The sequence below is a fragment of the Aptenodytes forsteri genome, unplaced genomic scaffold, assembly GCF_000699145.1.
Source record: "Aptenodytes forsteri isolate BGI_AS27 unplaced genomic scaffold, ASM69914v1 Scaffold100, whole genome shotgun sequence".
NCBI classification, from domain to species: domain Eukaryota; kingdom Metazoa; phylum Chordata; class Aves; order Sphenisciformes; family Spheniscidae; genus Aptenodytes; species Aptenodytes forsteri.
This window is the reverse complement of record NW_008796216.1, coordinates 923,739-947,464: the sequence shown is the minus strand read 5'-3', so window position 1 is coordinate 947,464 and position 23,726 is coordinate 923,739. Positions and strand designations below refer to the sequence as shown.

Sequence of the window (23,726 nt, the reverse complement as noted above, 5' to 3'; positions counted from 1 at the left end):
ACGTGGTGGCGTCCCCATCACTGGAGGTTTTCAAGCTGTGTTTAGACAGGGTGCTAGATAATCTCATCTAGGCTCCCTTTCCCACAAAAGGTTGGACCCTTCCAACCTGGGCTGTTCTATGATTCTATGATTCATATGGAGGCACATTCAATGTAAATATCTGTCAGGGAAGAGAGCATTAGATTTTGGGAAACCAGCTGTCATTTTGAAGGAGAAAGGAATGACCTGCCCAAGTGAAGAGGCAGGGGATGAGCGGGTGTAGCTCCCTCAGCTGGGGACCACCTCTCAGTCCCTATTGACTTTCAAACTGCCTTTTCTTTCTGTCAGCAAGGGCTGAGCACACGATTCATGTACATCCCTGTAAAAATCTCCCTGTCTGTTAAATATTTAGCTGCACAGCCTTGAAAATGGATTGGAGGGAACTGGCTCTTTGCAAGTGGTATGAGAAATGTTAAAAAAATTACCATTTCTGTACCTGATCGGACATTACTTACAAGAGTAAAGGTCCAAGCTTGCAGGGGACAAGTTTTCTTTAATGTCCAGCTTTGGGCTCGAGGCAATTTAATGTTTTTCCTGGACCTAAATCAAGTTTGCTTGAAATCACTAAATGTTGTCGTGTTGGAAGTGTCAACCTTTCATAATCACTTGCAGGTCTGCAGGCTCATGGGTAAGCAGAATATTTAAGGGGAATCTTTATTATTTTTTGAATGAAATCAGTGGTGTTTACCTCACCATACAATCTCCTACTCATCGGAGTTTGTATTTGATTAATACTAGCATAGTGGGAATTGACATTCTGTGAACGTGGCAGCCTTTCAAGGTTGCCATGGAAAAGCACTTTTCTCCCAGACATCATCCCAGCTGCTTTTATTTCTAGAAGAGAGTTTCTTTCTCTCTTTTAAACTTTGATATTTAAATGCTGTACTTGTGTAGGTGTATTGTGGTTCATCAACCTTCTACTATCTGTGATCCAGAACAATTGCTTTAGTGTAGAAAAATAAATCAGAGGCAACCAAGCCAGTTCATTAGTGCTGTGCTACAAATTGGACCTCCTTGTTGGGAAATATTAATGCTTAATATTGTTGTGTCTTCTTTGTTTATTCTTTTATGGCATTGCTTGGGCTTAGTGAGCTATTTTAATCATATCATACTTAGATGACATTTCTATCACTTTGGACTTAGTTTGATAATGCCTGCAGAAAATGCCTCTAGGGTCCTTGCTCAGCTCATCTTTAAAGAAAGGTATTTCTCCTAAAGCACTTTAGAAGGATCATAACTTGGTAATCAATTGCTTTCTTCAAAGCCATCAAATTACCCACAGAACATGAAGGTAGCTTAGGCTCAACAGCAGACACAACAGCATGCACTTAACATGGAGATGTCTTAAGTCTAGCACTGCCTGGAAAGAACTCTGCTACCCACTCCTGCAGAGACAGCTCTTCCGAAGGAAAAGAAGGAATTGATTAACATGTCATTCATTTTGTTCTGGGTAGTTAGGCAATTTCATAGAATCATAGAATAGTTTGGGTTGGAAGTGACCTTTAAAGGTCATCTAGTCCAACCCCCCTGCCGTGGGCAGGGACATCTTCAACTAGATCAGGTTGCTCAGAGCCCCCTCCAACCTGACCTTGAATGTTTCCAGGGATGGGGCATCCACCACCTCTCTGGGCAACCTGTGCCAGTGCTTCACCACCCTCAGCGTAAAAAATTTCTTCCTCATATCTAGTCTATATCTCCCCCGCTTTAGTTTAAAGCCATTCCCCCTTGTCCTGTCGCAACAGGCCTTGCTCAAAAGTTTGCCGCCATCTTTTTTATAAGCCCCTTTAAGTACGGCTGCAATAAGGTCTCCCCGCAGCCTTCTCTTCTCCAGGCTGAACAACCCCAACTCTCTTAGCCTTTCCTCATAGGAGAGGTGTTCCATCCCCCTGATCATTTTTGTGGCCCTCCTCTGGACCCGCTCCAACAGGTCCGTGTCTTTCTTCTGCTGAGGGCTCCAGAGCTGGACGCAGTGCTCCAGGGGGGGTCTCACCAGAGCAGAGTAGAGGGGCAGAATCACCTCCCTCGACCTGCTGGCTACACTTCTTTTGATGCAGTCCAGGATTTTGAGAGCCTTGCTGTCTTATTTCCACTAGGAGAAGCTGTTGATGGTAGGACCCTGGTATTTCTTTGGTGTACTTCTGTTCATTTAGAAAACATGCACACAAAAAGTTGTTTTCTTGAACGCGGTAGGATCAAACCCCAGTGGGCACTTTCCATACTTAGAAATCCACATGTGCTTCCCAGTGAACGCTGTGCCCAGAAGTGTCCAGTTTTCCTCTTGGAACATATTTACAGCCACTTCTGTTGCTTTCTGCCTTTTCATTTATACAGACTGTCTCTGCTGGGATAGTTTAAGTCAGGCTCAAGCACCAAAAAGTGTTCTAAAATGCTTTGTCTTCATTCTTAGAAGTGTCTACATAATATAAAACTTCGGTTCAGTCTTATGCCTGGCTTTCTAGGATGATTGCATCTAGTCTTCTGCATAGTGGATTTCAGGCAGACATTTTTAATACGCAAACCGATACCAAATATAATAGAAATTCTGGCCCCAGCTAACAACTCATTTCTAAGATGTCTTTATCTTAGCCTTCTGTATCTTCAGATTAATATGTGAACACACATCTCAGGAGAACAAGCAAAGGAAACACAACAGCCCAAATACTACAACACTCCTAGTACCTGCTTCTAATGTCTCTGTTGGTTTGTGAATGGGATTCTATAACATGCCCCATGGTGATGGGGGCAAGCTTGCTATAGCTCGAAGACTGCTTTTCATGCTAGGATCCTGATCCATGACTGGATTTGGACTGGATACAACTCCATTTCTAGGGGAATTTAAAACCATATAAAATGGGAATGTAAAAAAATAATATCTATTAATGATTTGGCAAATGGGAACTGCAACCTGTGGACATGTCTTTGCTTGTGATATAGTAATAAAAACAAAAGAAGAAATTACAAAGAACAGAAGCCACTCAGAGGTAAAGGTTGTTATTAACAGCAAAAGCAGAAATATACTATTGAGTGAAAAATATCAAACAAGATTTGGTGGGCATGTCACCTGTGAGAAACAAAAATGATACTTGTACACTTTTTATTGAAGACAGCAAGAAAACAAAGTCTGAAGGAAAAAAATTAATAATTAATGGAAACTATACCAAAACACCCAGAGCTATAGAGAAATTTGTATCTTAGACCTCACTGAACACAGATGTTTCTATACAATTTCTGCAATTTCTAATTTCTGCTGCTTTTTTAGATTGTAAAGACGATGTATCAAGGAAAAGTAAACAGTGAGCTCATGAACCTTTGGGAACTCTACATTTTAAAGGACAAATTGGCACAATTAGAATTCACTTAACTTTTATTGCAGGTATTGATGTAATGTGTACTCTGAAATACGGCCTTAATTAACTCCACTTCCAGATATGTTAGAAAAATGTATAAACTGTAATTAGTTCTGGTGAAATTCCAAGCATGTACTTAGAGCTTGAACTAAAGAAGCCGGTATTTACCTATGTTACAAAGATGTTATGAACTTCAAGGCATTAGTGGGTTTTTTTCCTTTTTGGCAAAGTGTTCTGAACGTTGATGAAGAGGTCATATATGATAAACTGTAAATTACAGTACTAGCTTTCTCTTTTTCTTAATTAAACAGTGGCTACCATTTTAGTAGTTATAAGATAGGCAGAATATGATCTTAATACAAATTTTATTATAATAGGTGACAGTTACACTTGTATACTGTTGAAAATTCAGTCAAAGTTTGTGGTTTGGATTTAAAGTAGCTAAGGTACATACATATAGATCTCTGTTGCATGAGAAGCTTACTCGGAAAACAGGGCTTTTTCAGTTTTGCAGCTAATCTGGGAAGAAAATATGTGGGGGAAAGGTCAGCTCTGAAAATTGTATCCATTTTGTTTCACACTCTCGCCTGGAAAGCAGTTAAAGTTCTTCAGCTGTTATCAGTCAATGAGCAATGAGCCCCTTCCTGGGGCAGGGAAACGTTGTCTCTTCTAAACAATGACTCGATTTCTGTGAGTCCATAAATAGTTCATAGTCAATATGCTGAGGGAAATTTGAAACACTTGTGTTGGAAATTCTGAAATTTTCTTTCCAATACAGATGAAAATTTGAAAACATTTAAATACTCCAGAAATCAGTATGCATCTTTTAGGTTATATGAACTAACTCAAAGCAGATAATTCTAATCCATGTGATTAGATGATGTTTGTCTCCTCTGCTGCCTGTGGTTCTCATGCCTCAAGTCTTCATTACCGGCCTGGTACCCTTGCTGGCCACCAGCTCTTGTAATCACCTATAGTGAAATTAGCCCTGTGAGGAAATGCAGAGCTTGATTAGCCACAGCAGAAAATAGAGGCTCTTATCATGATTGCCACAAAGTGCACTGATAGTGAAATACATTGTCATATTTTATGGAAGTGATCCAAAATGAAACATCCAGGTCAGAAAACACAACATTCCAGTTATGGATGGGATTTCTTATGATTGAACATTTTAAATTTCTAAATGACTAGTGCGAGTTTGCAAGAGACATCAAAATGTTTTGCAGAAAGCTTCATTTTTCTGTTTCTACTATTTTTCATTGAAAAATCATTTTGGCAGAAAATCCCCAGCCAATTCCATCGTAGACTAGCCCTGCATGAGCAGTTGAACTTGGCCTGGGAAAAGGCAGCCCAAGGAAAATCAATGCACTGCTGGGCTTGCGTGCATCTCCTTCCCTCCAGCTCCACTTAGAGATAAGGAATCCCTACTGCAAAGCCCTGTAACTCCTCCAGCCTCTGGTATTCAGATACAAATCTTTCAGTCTCACCCCACTCTGGTGCCCTCCAGGGCTACATCCTGTGAGAACCTGGCAGGGAACCATGTTTGCGTGTGAGTTGTCCCTCTTGTGCAGGTACTTATCGGTATCTGGAGAGAGTTTTGAAATCTTCAAGTTAAAAATGCACAGGTACAATAGTGTATAATAATGATTTGCAAGTCAGTCAGGATGTTCTATTGCATATGTAGCTGAAGGCACATTATAAATCTTAGTTGTGATCACCATTTCTACTTGACATTTCCTTTTATAGAGCGGTGAAAGGTGCAAAAGAATTGGGTCCTTAACTGACTGAATCTTTGAAATGGATTTTATGCTGTGTCATTTCAGAGAGACTATAGATATCATAACTATAAATTGTCCCTTTACACTGTGTATTTTCTCTCCCCTTAGTTGAAGGCACTTCTTGCTCTGCTGCTGTGGGTGTTTTACCATTTATTGGTACCCTAGATTTCATGTTCTTGTACTCAGAAAAAGTGGTTATCTATAAAATTGTTTTATAAAAAAAGTTTGCTTGTTATGCATGTATAAATAAACATTTTTAGTCTTTGAGAAATTAGTAATTTTTCCTATTGTGAAGGAATGACTCTATGTTTCATAAGAGCCTAGAGTACCTAATTTATTTTCAAAGTGGATTAAAGACTTAATGGAGTAGTTTGAAAGAACAGTGTATATGTGAATGTTCTCTTGTTACTATAGTTGAAACATTCTTATTCCTTATGTACATTATCTGTCACTGGTTCCAAAAAGTTTTAAACCTGTGTCTCAATTAGCAAAGGTTGCAGAACCTCTAGAGAGTGACTTGGATTTATGAAAAAGGTCTTACATTGAGAACACCTCAGAAAACTTTATATTGGTTCAGAGGCAGCTGTGATTCACAGCACAATAAAGATAAACTGACCTTTTAAAGGCAAATATGTCTTGCTGATTGCTCTACAGAGCTAAATGAACAAAGGTCTAACTAAGATGTTATATAACCACCACTTTTCTAAGCCTTGACTGAGTCTGTAAGAGGTTATGGCCAGGTATATAATTTCCCTTTGAACTTACATGCTGCAAATACTTAAATATATCGTCAGGATATTCTGCTCTCCTCAGTACAATTTTTGCAGCCACAAATGCAGATTTGTCTAGTTTGTTCTTTTACTGTTCTTAGAAATAATAAAGAAAACGTCACATTACCAGAAGACTGAGTGACGTCTGGAAAAGTTAAGAATTATTAATTAACCTTGTCAGAGTAATGCAGAATTTTGTAACTGGCAAAGGAAACAAGGATAGAAATTATAAAAGCAATATTATCATCTTCCACCATCAACAGATGCAATCCTTTGACATTTGTAGAAGAAAATAGGGCTTCTTGCCAGCTACTTTGACCTGGAGATGAAAGACTGCCAGTGACAGAGCTTGATGAGGTCTCACTAAGACAACACACCCATAAAAAGTACATAGTCCAAGTTGCATTCACACTTCAGATCTTGTGGACATGTGCACATTCCTATATGACTCTGAGGGATGATAGTCACACAATGTCTATTAAAGAAGGGTTAATCCCGCCTCATTCTGCCTACTTTGCATTCTGGTACTTTTAAGCTGACTGTCTGGTACTCTGATGTTGATAGCTCATCTTTGCAGAGAGATGACCATACTCTGTGAGGATCTTTACTCTGTGCTTAGGGCTGTAAGTTGTACCATGATTCAGGTACAAGGCTGAGTTTAATCAGGTAGGCTATCTGTCCTGTTAAGTGTCTTCCGAATACCCTGTGCTGACCACCATGCAGAGAAGACAACATGGAGATGCCAATGGCCTCCTTTAGTACTTGCCCAGACAGTGAGAGACCTGATTACAGTGCTCATCTCACCCTGCAGATATTCAAACTGCTCTCTCTTCCAAAAAAGTCCGATCCTTACCCACGGAGCTGCAGAAAGCAAGTGCACTGGGACAGCAAGTTCCATCCTGCTTGTGGGACTGGCGTGGTGTGCATTCAAGAACACAAAAATCATATTTGTAAGGAAAAATCAGGGAGGAAAGAATAAGATTCTGTAGCCTCTTGGTTGAACTCTGGGAGGACAGGCACAGGACCTTTTCCACAGCAAGGCTGACACATTTCAGATTACATTGACACTTGATGGAAATAACACAGGGAACAGGCCTCCAGCTCGTTAGGATGAAGTCACTCAGGCCAAGGCACTCAGTTCCTTTGCAGCTGGCAGAGGCAGAGCTGTATGATTCCAGGGAAAAACCCAACGCCCTCCTTTCAGGGACCTACAAGACTAAGCATTATTTCAGTAGAAAGGATGCAGCACTTGGCTTATGTGCTCCATATTCGCTAAAGTACTACTTAAAGTTCTTTACAAATGTAGCCATATGTGACTTCCTTAAGACTAGACCCCATGTTAATGCAAAATCAGGTCTCTAGACACCTGACTAGTAGAATGTATAGACTCTTCTACTATAACTTCAGGGGTTTTATGTCAGAGAAGCCTTGTGAAAACAGAGAGAACTGTATATTGTTCAGTTTTTCTCCAAGTCTTAAGCCTGTATTAACTTTTTTCCCCCATTATTAATCAGTGAAGTCCTTGTTTGCCTCTCACTTGTCTTCTTTCAGTTAAGCCTCTCCAAAATAATCAATGTTGAGTGTCTGTCCAGAAAATACAGAAAATTTTCCCTCTCTAAGGAAACTGTTATACACGTTGGCTTTTTAGTTTGAAAAGAGGATGTTATCAAAATAAAGGAAGCAAATATATTTCTTGGACAAAAAAAGATCATTACTTTTGTCAGGTCTAAGGAGGGACTTGAGACCTCATACTCAAGGAACAAGGTAAGGCAGAATCATGACTCAGAAAGGCATTTCAGGTTAACACGGTAGGCAATGAATACCAGCAAGAAAGACCAGGGTGAGATAACACAATAAAAGTGCATTTTTCATTGACTGGCTCTCTATGCAACTTGAGAAAAAGAGCTGTTTCATTCTCGGATCACTACCTGACTAGAGAGCTTTTCTTTCTTGCAAGCAGTGGACAGTTCTTCTCAGAGAGCTTAGCCACACATCAGAAACTAAACAGAAAATGATCAATACTTTCCCTCTTCTCTTTGTGACTGACCCTTCTTACTTTGCCTGGAATACAGAGATGCCATATTCTGGAGAGGCAATAGGTACCTCAACTCTAGGGTTTATTTCAATGAAATAAGCTTGCCAGGTGTTGCTAGAACTTTGTACCTGTGCATCACCAAGGATTGCCCACCCTCGGTAGGTGCAGGATGCTGGGTTTGGAAATGGGACTTCGGTCTCCCACGTAGGCTGTTAAACACCTCCTATGTCTGTTGCGAAGAGCTGTGCTGCAGCAGCGGGGTGGTGTAAGGTCTGGGGGCTGCTTCGGCATCTGTGTTGGCTGAAGTCGGGAGCCAGGTGTGTGGCAGAGGGAGGGATGTTGCTACTGGGAGGATCTAGGCTCCTTACCCCTTCCTTACCATTCCTTTGCCTAAAATTATTCCCTTGTCTAAATTTACTGAAGAAATAAATTAAATAAACTTATTGCCTAAATTTATTCACTTGCCTTTTCATATTTTGGGGAGGGTGGGGGGGAGCGGAAGTTAAATGGTTCAAAGCTTCTGTAACTGCTGCTGTTGTTTGACTCCTGCTTCCCTGAAAATGAATCAGGGCAAATTTACAAAGGGAGAGCACAATACATAGCAGATCCATAATGTAATTACAGAAAATTAGAGTATATTCCACTTCAGTATCCTTCTTTCTTTGTAGGGCCAGTTTAGCAGGTCAGTTTTGCTTCTCAAAAAGCACAGTTTCAAAATTAATTTTTTTAGGGCAAGAGCAATATTTTTTTAAGCAACACATTATTTGCTAATTTACTATTTGATCTAAATACCAAAAGAAAGTAATGCCTTTGATACATTGAAAATAGCAGGCTTCTTCCAACCTTGTTTTTGTACAATCCTAAAATACTCAAACCCCTTTCAGCAGCCTTTGCTCTAAAGAGGATGTCTCTGTGTTACTGTATAGGAAAACCTCACAAGCTTATGATCTTAACATTGCCTTTATAAGCTCCAGCTTATCTATCTACCTGTATTCTAATTAAAATCTTATTGAAATTGATATGGTTCTTCACTTGAGTCACACCCATCAAACTTCATTACTCAGATGCAAATCATATAATACTCAAAACACTGGAAAATTACTGAGATCTAAAACTCCTTTCTGCACATACTAATTACTGTTACACAGCATTTTTTAGTTAAATGTTTGTATGATTTATGTCTATGAAATTTAAGATTAAGGAGAGCTCTTTTGGAGGAGATTTAAGAAGGCAGATCTTCAAAGTGACAGAAATACAGCTGCAGTTTTAAATAACTTTATGTGCATTATCTCATACTAAATGTATTATAAGGCAGGTGCCCTTGCTTTGATTTTTACTTGAGGTGCCTCTTTCAAATTGGAAAGTGATTTATCCCTTCCCATCCTTTTAATTATGGGAATATGATATAACAGAAAACAGGCCATACCTTGACCTAGATTTTCATACAGACAAGGAGTAGTAAGTGAGAGCCTGTTCAACAGGGAGCCTGTTGAACAAAAATGGGATGTCATTACCTTGCCATCCTTTGCATGACTGAGGGTATTGGCTTTCATTATTAAACTTTAGTGATATTTTATACAGAAATTGAACTGATAATGGATTTCTTTTTCCTGTTTTTAACCTCATGCTCTCTCCAACCTGTGACATCTTGGCTTGGCAGCCCAGTCATCCCATTGTGCCTATTCCAGAAAATGAAACACTCAGCTCTAAGGAGGTAATCTGTTGACATTTAATGGGTTTAAGTATTTGCATGCTAACGTTATCTTTTATTTATGTAGCTTGTGTAGAGTTTATGAGCAAAAATGTGCTGAGCTCCCAAATCTGCTTTTGTCCAGTGCACAGACTAGATAAGCATTAATTATTCTTAATGACTAATGACGAAAAAAACCAGAGTTGTTTTGCAGACTGTGCTGCTTACGTGAATTTGGAGTAACACTAACATTTACACTTCAGGTTCCTGATATGTGCTGTTGGGATGTTAGCAAGTGGGATTTGTTAAATTATGTACTTAACCCCATTTAAATCATACATTCCACAATTTGCAGTCACTGGTATATCTTCTGTTTTAAATACTGGCTACAACTACCAGAAGCACTTAGGATAATTAGTTAATGAGAATTTCGTAAAGGACTGTCAAGAAAACATAAGACAACACACAGTGCAAATTTGCCCAGTACTAAAATTCAGTGCCAGTTTTATTTGACTTTGAGAAGGACACAAATCTTCTTGAAGTCTAAATTCAGTGGCCAATTCCCTACTACTTTTACATATCCAAACTCTAGGACCATAGTGGTTACCACCCTAGATAATTCACTCAGTGAGAGCCGAAGTGATCTGTTACACATAGTCAATTTTCTCTTGAGACAGAGCATATAAAAATTAAAAAGGTTCTTCTGGCACAGGCAAGTCTTTTTTCTGACAAGGTCATGAACATGAAGCTGAATGTTGAAATAAATGTATGGAATTTAATTAACTATCATATTCTTTACTGCAGGCTTGGGAATGTAGTAGAACATCTTTAATTAAAGGACATTTTCAACATTATTTTAGAAATTCACATAAGGCAGCATAACCTACTACCAATAATAGCAGTATGAGTACATTTATGACACAAGAATGAATTTTTACTACCAAGCCCTTCTTGGTTAATAGGTGCATGCTCATAATTATTTCACAAGTTTTTTGATGAGTTTAACAATATAGATAGGAAAGATAATTACATTTTCATAATACAGTTTATTTTTAATGTTTTATTTTAAAATTAGATTCTAGTCATGCTAAAAGCAGCAAAATGAGCATTTAAATAAATGAAATGGATGTTTGCCAATAATTGCTACCAAATGAGTAACTTTCTTGTTTTGAAAAATATTGAAGGAGTTTTGAAGTCAAGCCCTTCACATGCTGGGAGCAGAGGGTTTGCCTGAATTCTGAGTTTGTTGACAGAGCCTGCCAATATATCCTTACAGTTTATCTTGGTTTCCACTGAAAAAAATGGTTTAAAAAAAAGTAAAAGAAAGAAAAAAGAAAAGGTAGACATTTCACTTGTTGGGTGGATCAACAGACTGCTGTTCTGCACCAGGAGTATATGAGATATGAACATAGCCTCTTATCCTCATGCACATTCCCAGCTTCTCTGTGCACGGGGTCAGGGACTTAGAGCTACTTCATATTTCTTTTTGTTTGAATCTTCATCACGGCCTTGCAGCCTCCTCCCTTTTTCCTTGCCTTTGACCTTTCTGCTTGTTTCTACACCATCAATCCCCTTTCCTCTGCCTCCCAGGAGCCACTTCTTGGTTCTCTTGAAAGCAGTTCTTATGGTTTCTGCTATGGATCTTTCCAAAGGAAGCCCCAAGATGCCTTCACAAAATGAAGTTAGACAACAAATACCTTGCTGAGCTTCTCAGATAGGTTGTTTTTTTCCATCTCACCTGTAAAGTTGCTGAAATATTATTGAAGTAAAGGTATTTCATTAGAGGGTGGTGAGAGGGATTCAATAGTTCTGAGGATAAATTTGTTGTTGAGATGAAACAGATTTGCACTACATCAGGCACTCTAAAATGTGTATATATATACACATATATGTACATATGTGTATATATATACATATATGTGTGCGTGTGTGTATATATATATCCAGCCTCCAATGATGCAGCTGATTTTCCTGTATTCAAAAATAAGATAGGGGAAAAGCAAACAGCTAGATCCCCATCTCCCATCCTTTTTCTTTACAATTTACATGTTGAGGGACAGCTTTGCAGATCAAGTGGAAAGAGAAATCTTTTCAAAGACCTTGTTTTTAAGAAACAAGACACATAATTTAACTGATGCGTTATTAAGATTAGTGCAGAAAGTGAAGCATCTTGTACTGACATAGTAAAGTCAGACTACCATGACCGAGATATCCTTGAAAACATGAGGTTGTAGCATGTTCCGAATTGATGATAATGACAACAAAAGTGCAAAATTCCTTTGGTTAGAGGCCAACTATGGTCTGTTTCAAGGCAGATAAAATATATAGCACTGTGTTGTAAAAGTTCCCTTCTATTTTAAACAAATAGTTTAACATAATTTCTATCAACCAATTTATTAAAAAGCTTAAATGTACTCCAACAGTTGGAACATTTGTACTGTGACCTGTAGAATAAAGATCTCTGACGAAATTGTGATTGCATTTATAAAGAGCAAAGACCAATTTATCAATTGGAAAGAAGAGGATTTATCTGGGCGGTTACCAGTACTCTTTGTATATCCCTCGATTAACATCTTATTGGGTGATGGTCATTCACCACTTAAAATAATGTTAGCTGGAGGCAAATAGTTAGCTTTAAAATAAAAAAAAAAAAAAAAAAAAAAGTGTCAGATACCATTTAGTATAGCTGAGCAAGCTGAGTGTTTGTGCTGGTTCCCTGGGGCCTGTCACATAACTGACTATGACTATACAGGTGGACTCCAGTCCACATGTAGACACAGCGGGAAGAACTGTGTCAGGCTCACCACAAACTGGTCAGGAAATAACATCAAAAGATGACACATTTTCTGTTCTCTCTATTACAAATCAAAGGAAGTCTTCTTCAATGGACTTTTCAAAGTACTTGTACAGGGCATATTATCTAATTTTTTTCCCCAATTTTTAATCTCATTTTTAGACATTAGACACCATGCTGACCATGTTGAGACTGAGCAATGTCTTTCCATGTTTAGGGAGTGCCAGAGAAGACACAAATACATCTAGAGATGAACCCCTTTGCTAATTCTCAGTCAGGAAGGACTGAACAAAGGCATCCATTTCTCTTGAGATCTATTGCTGGAGACAGAACTATACAGCACTGATATCCAGGAAGAGATCAACATTTATGCTATCTTGGAGACAAACAGGAGAACAACATAGAGCCAGGAGCAGATCAAAGCATTTGGGGCACTCTTCTTAGCTGCCCTGAGGGTGGTGGCTTCTTTGAGATATGTTGTTGTTGAGCTGTCTCTGAAGAACCACCAAATTTTCACCATTTTCTCTTCTATATGGTTGGTTCTGCAAAATTGTGTGTTATGCTGCTTTCCCTTTTCAGTGCAGTGAAGAAAACAAGGTAGGCCTTGGTTGATGACTTTTAAAATCACAACATCTTTCAGGCACCTGTATTGTTCCTTCTTATTTAGGAACCTATCTTGACTCTAGGAACTGTTTATGCTGAATTTACACTTTATGAATTTACATAATCCACAAGTCTCCACATAATTTGAAATGTCCTGTTTGGATGCTGAACTGATTAGGAAAAATTCTGTCAAGTTATAAGTCCAACATTACTCTTACTGCTGTAGTAAGAACCTTAGATCTCTGACCTATAGTCTCTGCCCGCACCAAAATGCTCTTCTTTATCTAAAATTATGTATAGGCTCATACTTAATTTCTTCTCTTGCAATGTTCCTCCCTCAGAGCTAAAAACACAGTGAGAGAAAGCCAGTGTGATTTATGCAATTCCAAAAAAGAATGGGTGGGCAGATGCTCTGTGAATCATAAGCACCTCCTTGACCTTTACGAAGGAGTGAGAGAGGGGAAGAAGGAAAGGTGTTGCTAGTTTCTACTTAGTGATTCATATTGTTTTCCTCAAAGTGAAGCATTTAATGGGGGGGAAAAAAAGGCATTACCTTTGTATTCAGAAGAACAGCATTCTATTCTTCATGCAGCTTTAGCTTCATTCTGTAACAGCATGAAGCAAATCAGATCTGCCACTTCCTTGTGAAAGCAGGAAAACAAATAAGGGACATTCTCCTCCTTGTGAAACCTCTCTCTACAACCAGTGCTTTTTAGTTGGAGAAATCTGAAGGATACTCCTGTAAAACCTAACCAACAGATATATCAGTTATTTCCAATACTTACTGTCTTCCTTTAAAGTAAACCTAGTGTTTGCCCAGATTATGGTGTGTGAATGACGTTATAATCATTCTCAGAATTGTACTGAGTCAGAATATTTAGAGACAACATGTGACATATGTCACAAAAAAACATTGCATGCAGGTGCTAAAAGTATGTACTCATTACCCTTACTCATATATGACTTGCAAAATCCCAAGTCTATTATACAATTACTTTAGGTTCATACAATCTTTTGCTGCAGCTGTTACTCTGTCTTATCTGTTTGTTATTCCTGAAAGATCTGCAATAATTATTTGAGATAATAATAGCATCTGTAAGGTCAACACTCATAAAAAGACCTCATGAGAAAAAGCTGATTCCATTGACTTCAGTGGTAACAGGATTTCACTGACTGTCTTTTGTGCAAATTTTTGAGAATTTTAGTACAAGAAGCTCTTTTTTTTCTACTAGGGAAAACAATCTGCCCTGATCCACTTTAAAGAACTTTAATAGAAAAAGTTCTTGAAATTTTAAATTCTATGAAAATGTCAATAAGGTCCAAAGTTCTGTTATACATTGCTCTTAATCTTTATTTACTTAAGGAGTGTTCCTGGTCAGAGGTCAACGTGAGTATTAATCATTGATAGATTCTACATATAAGAAGAAAATGCACCCATTTTATGAAAGAGTCCTTGTACTAAAGAATTTATGTAAGGGGTTTTACGTTAGACCAAAGCTCCAACCCAAATGTCAGTATCAGAGCAGAGTGATGTTCTTCCAGTTAAAAATACTGGCATTGTACCCTGGATTTACAAAGAAAATCCCAGGGCTTACAAAGTCCCCCCACAAAGTTGCTTGACATCATGGTCACTATGAAGCGGGGATGGATGAGAATGGGCTGTACCCATAGCGGAGGCCTGTCCTTCCCTGCCTCTGGTGGGAAGGTACAAGGGCAGGGTACAGGCTGCCCTCCCCTCCAGCTTACCCTGACAGACTAGGGGAGGCTGCTGGTGATAGTTAGGTATCCTGTAATGATCCAGCTCCCACGTACCGTTCAATACCTTTTCAAATGGTAAAGAAGATCCCTGTCAAAGCAAGAACAGGGGTATGGTAGATACCAGATGAAACTAGAGGGAACTGAATCGGCAGCTGCTCCTACTCAAATGTCAACTCCTTTGTTCAAGCACCTTTGCCTTCCATTTGGTGCTGGGACAGGTCCTTCCCTGCATGCAGACATATTAGGGCAAAAGACTGTGTCGCTCCTTGTACTTTCCTTGGAGCCACAAGGACACGCTATTCACTTTTTACTTTCAATCTTGCATAAAATTACAGCCCCGTCCTCCAGACAGTGGAGAGCTGGTATACACTAGTATGGTAGAGCATCGCTGCCAGCTCTGTAGCTAGCCAGGTCACAGAGCACGCGTGTGGTACACTGCAACACAGTCAGCATCTCTTCAGTCCCCACACCTGGGATGCAGGGTCAGAGTGGTCTTTGCAGCACTGCTGATTTGCAAAGTTTATGAATTATCTAATGAACTAGGGGGCATTAGGCAATTCGTAAAGAACACTGCACAGACTGATACTAAGCATAGACATTAAGGCAGCAAATAAGGCAAAGAGCAACAGCAAAAGCTCTTGGATGGTGCAAATTAGAAAATCCTTTGATGTCACTTGCCTCCCAAATGAGAACTGTTCTGACTTGACCTATCTCCCAAAATATTTTGGAACTAAATGAACAGTACCTTTCTGAAATGATAGTCTTACCACTCATGGTTTATTTTGACCAAGCCAAGGACTGTAGCAGTAGGCTCTCTCCATTTAACTGAAAATTTAATGACTCTGCAAATGAGCATTAAAAGTAGGAATAACTACTGCTTTTACTAAACGAATAAGAATTTCAGGTGTTAGCTGTGACAAATTATTCAACCTCTTAAGTGGATGTGCCACTAAAAGGGAACAGTAAACTACAGTCTTCTGATATTTATAAATAGAAAGGTAGGTCCAAACAATGCACATTTGTAAATTCTCAAATAAAACCTTTAAATGTCAGCAGTCATACTTTCTATTTACTTTGTACTTTAACAATGCTTTAAACTTTATAATTTTTAATACTTTATATGTACAATAGGAAATTTATACTTGCAACAGGTATTTGGGCAATACTTTTTGCCAGCTTCAATGGCATCTCCTTGTTTTAAGTAAAAAGTTTCAGTTATAGCCTACTGACATGAAAAGGCATATGAGATCACCATGCATTAATAAGGAAAAAGCATTTTATTTATTTACAGGATTTTATTTCTAACGTGATTGCTATAAAAAGAATTACTGTAAATGTATTACTTATATGGTAAATTTACATAAAAAAGACTGAAAGGGTAGTAATATAAATGTGACACAGAGAAAGTATGAAATGTCAGTATGTCATTTAAACTGCTATTGTAATCTAATTCTATTTGGCTTTAAGAAACAGCTATGGTATTTTGTCCCCTTTAAAAAATGGCAGGAGTTTTGTATAATAGTTTTAGAGGAAAAGAGCTTGCCCTGAATAGGTAGTCAGAACACAGTTGTAGGTTGAAGAAGGTTTTTTTATTATTCAATACTTAAATAATGCATAAGTAATTAGAATCACAGAATCAGAGAAAAAATAGTTATAGTGTTTGACCGTTCTTACGATAAAAATATTTTTCCTTATGGGTAGTTAAAATTTTGCCACTTGTTGCCTCCTTTCCTTTCACCATGCAAATCTGAGCTCTGTATAAACCCCGCTTAAATAGCTGGAGAGGGAAAATAGATACCCCCTTAGCCTACTCTTCAGGTTAAACATGCCCTGTAGCCTCCCCTTATATGTCATATGCCTTTCCCAGAAATCAAGGAACCCCTGCAACCACCCTGATGGTCCTCCATTAGGTTTCTTCTGGTTGCTTGGCAACTCTTTTCTATCGGGAGGGCACAAAAATGGAAACTACATTCCAGATGCAGCCTCACTAATGCCCAGCAGAGGGGAATAATAACTTCCCTCAACCTGCTGGCTGTGCTCTAATTAATGCAACCGTATATGAGGTTATCCTTCATCACAACAAAGGTGGACTGACCCACGTTCAGTCTGGTGTCTACCAGACCTCAGGTCCTTCTCTGCAGAGCTGCTACCCAGTCAGTCGGTCACTGGCCTGTGCAGTTTCATGGGGTTGTTCACTTCCTCCGCTCCCCTTGTCCCCCGCCAGATGCAGGATTTTGTATTTGCCTTTGTTCATAAAGCTCCTGCTAGCCCATTTGTCCAGTCTGGCAAAGTCCTTCAGAATGGCAGCTGTACCCTCAGCATATCAGTCTCTACCTCCCCTCCAAGTTAGTAACATCCACAGACTTCCTGGACATGTAGGCTCTCCTACCACCCAGGTCCCTGATGGAGATGTCAAACAGCATTCACCTTAGCATCCTCTGAAATGCCACCTGGAACAGAGACTTTGAACTGTCGACTGCTACCTTTTCAGACCAGTGGTCCAGCCAGTTATTCATCCACTCTATAGTCCACCCTGTTCCTTGGTTTGAGTACCAGGTTACTGTAGGAGACTGTGACAAAAGTCTTGCAAAGGTGGAGGAAAACAACATCCATGCCATGTGAATGCAAGGTTAGCCACATGCTCTGTCCTCCCAGGATGTGGTCCAAAAAAGAAGTGGAAACTCAACATGAGTCTGAAATGTCCTCTAACGTGCATTTAGCCAAGGCGATGCTTTGTCTGTTGAAATGTGCTATGTGCAGTATACTTCCTCAAACACGTCAATGCATGAAAAATCATCCCAAGCTCAGTAAGCATAGTTATAAATTAGCAGTGCAGGAAACCAATGTTTTTAAAAGACAAGGTGCTGTATGAAGTTGCCCACCAGTTTGTAGAACTGTGCCTGCTTAACATAAGCAGTTTTTATTCCCCTTTCCACTTTGTTTTCACCTTTTATTTCCCTTTTTTTCTACAGGTTGCCAATGAAAGAAGTTCTGTTTAGCTATGGTGGTGAGTATTACTATTTTTCTGACTTGATTACAGTCACACTTTGAATATGTAACTATTTCTCTAGTGTCACTTTAACAAATTTTTATGGTTTTGTTTAAAAAGATGATAGGATGATTTAGCTATGCAATTTAGTGTTTGAATAATAAGCTGGCTATGTTTGGTGAATGATCTTCTATTAGTAATTACCAATACAGAATAATTTCACTTCCTAGCATCACAGAATAAAGTCACAACTGAATTAATTTTAAGTGGGATGCAATCAAACCGTTGGAAGAAATTGAGGTATGGTCTGGAATTAGATTGTGAGGTAATGTCATCGAAATAAGATCAATATTATTTTATATTTGAGTGCATAACCACATAGTGCCATTAAAATGAATGGTTTGCTAGAGTTAAATAATACTGTATCACAAAAAATGCACTATGCTTGAGAGCAGATACAATGTAGTACTTAACAAGGGAGGGCAGCAAATAGGTGATATAGAAAAGGCTGAAATGTTCAATGCCTTTTTTTTTGTTTCAGTCTTCACAAAAAATGTTAATTTTTACTAAAATTTTATTTCAGTTGTTATTAAGAATTTGGGAGTAGGATCATGGAGAGAATAGGAAAAGAACATCTGAAGGAATACTGAGGTAAATTGGAGTATTCAGGATGGCACAGCCTAATGAAACTTACCCTTAAAATACTTAACCAGAGCAATTTCTCAAACACTAGTGATTAGCAGGATGAGCAAGTTCCCAGAAAAATGGAGAAAGGCAAACACAATGTCATATCTAACAAAGGAGGAAAGGAAAATCTAAAGAATTACAGAAAAGCCAGCCCTAATAGCATTTCCAAGACACTGGAACAAAGTATTAAACAACCCATTTGTAGGCATCGAAAGAATAGTAAGGAGATAAGAGGACTTGCACAGGGACACGTCAGAAACAAATCCTATCAAGTTGATCTCATTTCCTTCTTTGACAGCAAAACAGATATAGGGGTTGTATTTGATACAGCATATCTTCGACACAGTCCCACATGACATTCATAAGCAAGCAAAGCAGATAAGGACTAAATTAAATTCACATAAGGTAGATATGCAACTGATTGGAAAGCTGGACTCTGAGGACAATCATTTGCTGCCAAAGTAGGAGAACATCTCACACAGGCTTCCATAATGCGGTTTTCTAGCTCTAGCACTATGAAACATTGCCATTAATTACTTGCTCAATCACATGGACAATAAGCTTACCAAATTTACAGATAGTGCCCATTTGGGAGGACTTGCAAGCAGCTTGGGAGGCAGGATTAGAATTCAAAAAATGTCGCTTACATTAGAGGAATGGCTTGAAATCAATATGATAAAATTCTTTGAAGACAAATACATTCTGTCACAGACAGAAAAGGAATGACAATAATACTGCAGGAGAGAACCTGAGGATTACAGGGGACCACAAACTGAACCTGAGTTGAAGAGGTGATGCTCTTAAGAAAAACGCCACTCAGGGGAGATGTTGAAGGGAGTGCTTATAATATAATGGAGGTAATTACTCATCTCTGTTCAGTGTTAGTGAAGAATCAGTTGCATGGAATGTGGAAAACAAATGGGAACTTTAGAAAAGATGTAATGGTTTCAGTGTCTTCACACAGAAAAAAAATAAATGAGAAAACAGAGGCACAGCAGTTTATATCTCTTCATAATGGGCTGTTATAAAGGCATATTAGTGACTTCTCTATCCTTCCTGAGAGTAGGAGAGAAAGAAATGGGCCTAAATTTCAGGAAGAGAGATTTAGTTTAGAATTTGGACGGTTGCAGCTATGTGGAAATTTAAGTACTCAGTTTACCTCAGGCTGCTGCAAAGACAGGCAAGCATCTCACAAGGTAGGTTTGGTCTGCCAGCTGTCATCTTCTCCCACAGCTATAGCACAAAGGAGGTGGCTGGATATTTCTGCATGCCTTTTTTTTCTGTGAAACTATGAGTTACATTTGTTAGTCAAATCACCAGATCGTATAAATTAGGAAAACTGAGTGACCTGAGTGCATGTTATACAGTTTACTGATCTGTATTTTTGACTACTCGTGTTCATGCAAAAACTCTTCTTTTGCAGCCCCGAATTAGGATCAAGAGCTAAAACCGTAGAGTATTTTGAGGCCTGTTTCTATACTAAGAAGGAATCCACAGCACAAATGTTAAAGCACCATTTAAAAAAATAAATTGCTTCCAATATGCTAATTGCAAAGCAGTAATAACAATCAATGTTCTTTCAAGAGATAATCTTATGTACTAGCATAATTAACCCCAGAGATACACACATTAATGTGCCATATTGAAATATGATTTCTTGAAGTGCTTGCTGGTTTAAGAGATGCCCAAAATAACACAGCATATTTTCTTTAGAAATAATATAAATGCTGAAATTAAATAAAGCCATATTTTTGTTGCAAAGTGGTTGCTGTGATTCTTATTTTTACTCCTGTAAATCTAGCTCCACGTATTTCAAGTAGCTGAGAACGAATGCCAGCATCATTGGGAAAGGAATGCTCCCACGCTCTTAACCTTGGCCACATTTTGCCACTACACAGACACTTATGTTTTGTGAAATACTCCAGGAATTATACACGTTTGTGTCGGCACCCACAGCAATCAGCACGCAGTGATTTTTCCCTGCCATGCAATATTCATAGCCCTTTGGCCAGCATACAAAAGGAAAAAATCTATACCTTAAGGTGTAAAAAATCCTTAAAACCAGAAAATCAGAAAGTGGCAACTCAGCAACACTGAGGATCAGCCTGTTATGAGGATCAAGAAGCCCAGTCCTTCCCCACCTGACCGATGCTTGCCTGTCCTGCACAGGCTCACTGGCTGTCTTACTGGGGTTGGTGAGCACGTTAATAGTGGCTATCCAGCATGTGCATTAGCCAAGGCATAATTGTTTCATATGAATAAGTTGCATATATCATTCTTGCAGCATCTCTTTGTACATTGTAAAAGATGTCTGAACAAAAATGAGCTGGCGATTTCTACTTAAGACTGCTCTCACTTATGCAAGGAGTAGTGTCTAGCCATACACAGGGCAATCCTAGGCTATGTCTACACCAGTCAAGTCATACACCCCAAAGCAAATGGCACAGAGTAGCTTACAAGTTAAGGGAAGAGCCTGCTGCAAGCTGGCTTTTCTAGAAGTGGACTGGTGACACTCACACTGCAATAACGCCAAACTTAATATGTATCCGAAGCACCTCTAAGCCTGCTTAGTGGTAAGGCTAATGGTAGGCACATGGACAACCTGTCCAAGTTTATAGTATTGGTTTGGGAGGCTACTTTTGCCTCTGCCCTTGTCAGTCTACCCATGTGTCGTGGTTTAACCCCAGCCAGCAACTAAGCACCACCCAACTGCTCACTCACTCCTCCCCCAAGTGAGATGGGGGAGAGAATCAGACAGGTAAAAGTGAGAAAACGCATGGGTTGAGATAAAGACAGTTTAATAGGCAAAGCAAAAGCCACACACACAAGCAAAGCAAAACAAGGAATTCATTCCCTACTTCCCATGGGCAGGCAGGTGTTCAGCCATCTCCAGGAAAGCAGGGCTCCATCACGCGTAACGGTGACTTGGGAAGACAAACGCCATCACTCTGAACGTGACCCCCTCTCTCCTTCTTCCCCCAGCTTTATATGCTGAGCATGACGTCATATGGTATGGAATATCCCTTTGGTCAGTTGGGGTCAGCTGTCCCAGCTGTGTCCCCTCCCAACTTCTTGTGCACCCCCAGCCTACTCGCTGGTGGGGTGGTGTGAGGAGCAGAAAAGGCCTTGACTCTGCGTAAGCGCTGCTCAGCAATAACCAAAACATCCCTGTGTTATCAACACTGTTTTCAGCACAAATCCAAAACATAGCCCCATACTAGCTACTATGAAGAAAATTAACTCTAGCCCAGCCAAAACCAGCACACCATGGTCAAGAGGAGAGTTTCGATTTGGGGTGCCAACATTCACTGGTGGGATCAGATAGGGCCACACATTTGAGATGAACACCAGTAGGTACACATCTGCCATGCAACACCAGCATAACACTGTCTGAGAGCTCATACTGACAGTGGAATACAATATGTTCCTCCTCTCCTTCACCTCTAACTGGTTGATGAGGTTTGGGATTGGCAAACTCCCTGCAGACATCATCTCTCTCAAGCTATGCGCAGCCATGGACAGGCTAATCTCTCCACAATAGTCTGCACTGACAGCATAACGAAGGTGGTGTGTGGCCTATTATATGATGGGACCACTGCCAAGATTTCCACGCCCGGTTGTGTCTCCTGAGAGGTTCCTATCCAGATATAAGCCACAATGACTGCTGTTACCCATTCTGCAAGTCCTAGTGAAACACTGTTTAGGAGGGCACTTGCAGCTGTGAGGCTGCATGCATACTGTGCTGGTTCATGCACAGGTTCCCCCATTCTTCTTGACTGAGCCCGGAGTGGGCTGACCTCAGGGCAATGCTGGAGTATGGCTGACAATAAGAAGAATGAGACGGCACCTGCTGCCTTGAGGTTGACCAAGCAATGCAGCTGGGGTGGGAAGCATGCATGGTGTATTACTGTGGTGGGAAGAGTGAAAAGGCCATGAGGCTGTAGCAACCACTTAGTACCATGGAACATCTATAAAGTCATCTTCTTTTACCTGTGTTTGTTGACTCTGAGTGCTTGGGCACTTGTGTGTGTGAATCTGTGTGTGTGAGGAATGGGATTTCTTTGGCATGGGCAATTGGTGTCAGTTTCTCTTCCTCTACCTCTGACTTTGACGCTAAATCTGTTGATTTAAATATCTGAGGAACTGGGCACGTTGGTCCCAGAGGCTGTGTCTAGCAAGTCGCACTGTGGCAGGACTCTACTTAGACGTCTGATGAAATTTGTCACCTAAGCCACCACTATTCTGAGTTACACGTAACCTGGATTAGCATCATAAGAATTGAGATAGGCAGCCCTGAAATGTTTGAATTAAAAGTGGCACTGCTTGATATCGTGCCAACAACACACAGCAGTGAGCTGCCAGGCTGTTGCCAAACAGGGTGAAAGCACTCCCATTCCTGTGGGAATGGCTCCAAACATATGGAGACCAAAGTGACAGTGAGAAAATCACTTTAACGCAGCTTTTCTCTGCATATAGCATCCAGAAGCTAGTAACTCACAGTTTGGGAGGGTGAATCCTATTCTCTCTTTAGTACATGGGAGAGAGAAGATATTGTGGGATAATACTGGTGAAGTGGGTTTGCTTAAAAACTTTTACTGCATTGCAGCCATAATAATAAAGACTAGTAAGTATAAACTATTGTAGACATTACAAATCAGTGATGTATTTTGTGCAAGGAGTCATCAGTTAAGTTTCCATTTAAGTTCAAAGAAAGGGATGGCCCATATTGCAGAGTTTAAACTGGAGATAAGCAATTACACAGGCTCTCTGATGCACTGAGTTGTGTCTACTGGCAAATGACTGAATTGGGTCTGGCATCCTGGTTTCTTCCTAAACTGACCGAAAGCCACTTAGTTTTCCTGGCACAAGGTAGCAGTACTGCAATTCTCCCTCCGTGTCTGTGTGCAAGCCTTGACCCCAGCCCGCTTGCAGCAGCCAGGAGAAGGAAAGGTGCCACGGTCTTCTGATGGGGTGGGCTCTGCCATCCGTCCTGAGAGTGACCTTCAGCACTGTCCTGGTTTTGGCAGGGACAGAGTTAATTTCCTTCCTAGTAGCTGGCACAGTGCTGTGTTTTGGATTTAGGATGAAAATAATGTTGATAACGCACCGATGTTTTAGTTGTTGCTAAGCAGTGCTTACACTAGTCAAGGACTTTTCAGCTTCCCATGCTCTACTGACTGAGAAGGCTGGAGGTGCACAAGAAGCTGGGAGGGGGCACAGCCAGGACAGCTGACCC

At 39.8% G+C, this 23,726-nt stretch overlaps 1 protein-coding gene across 8 annotated transcripts in view; it reads left to right on the top strand.

Moving 5' to 3' along the window:
* The window catches only part of MLIP (muscular LMNA interacting protein), a 120,732-nt gene extending 100,487 nt beyond the window's left edge, over nucleotides 1-20,245 (top strand). For 7 of the 8 annotated variants that reach the window (XM_009288546.2, XM_019474464.1, XM_019474461.1 and 4 more), the window contains 3 exons: nucleotides 9,630-9,683; nucleotides 17,787-17,821; nucleotides 19,914-20,245. In XM_009288546.2, the coding sequence (XP_009286821.1) occupies nucleotides 9,630-9,683; nucleotides 17,787-17,813 (81 nt within the window). In that variant the 3' untranslated portion in view covers nucleotides 17,814-17,821; nucleotides 19,914-20,245. The remainder of the gene's footprint in view (nucleotides 1-9,629; nucleotides 9,684-17,786; nucleotides 17,822-19,913) is intronic. The other variant, XM_019474463.1, reaches the window with a different exon arrangement.
* The last annotated feature ends 3,481 nt before the right edge of the window (nucleotides 20,246-23,726 follow it).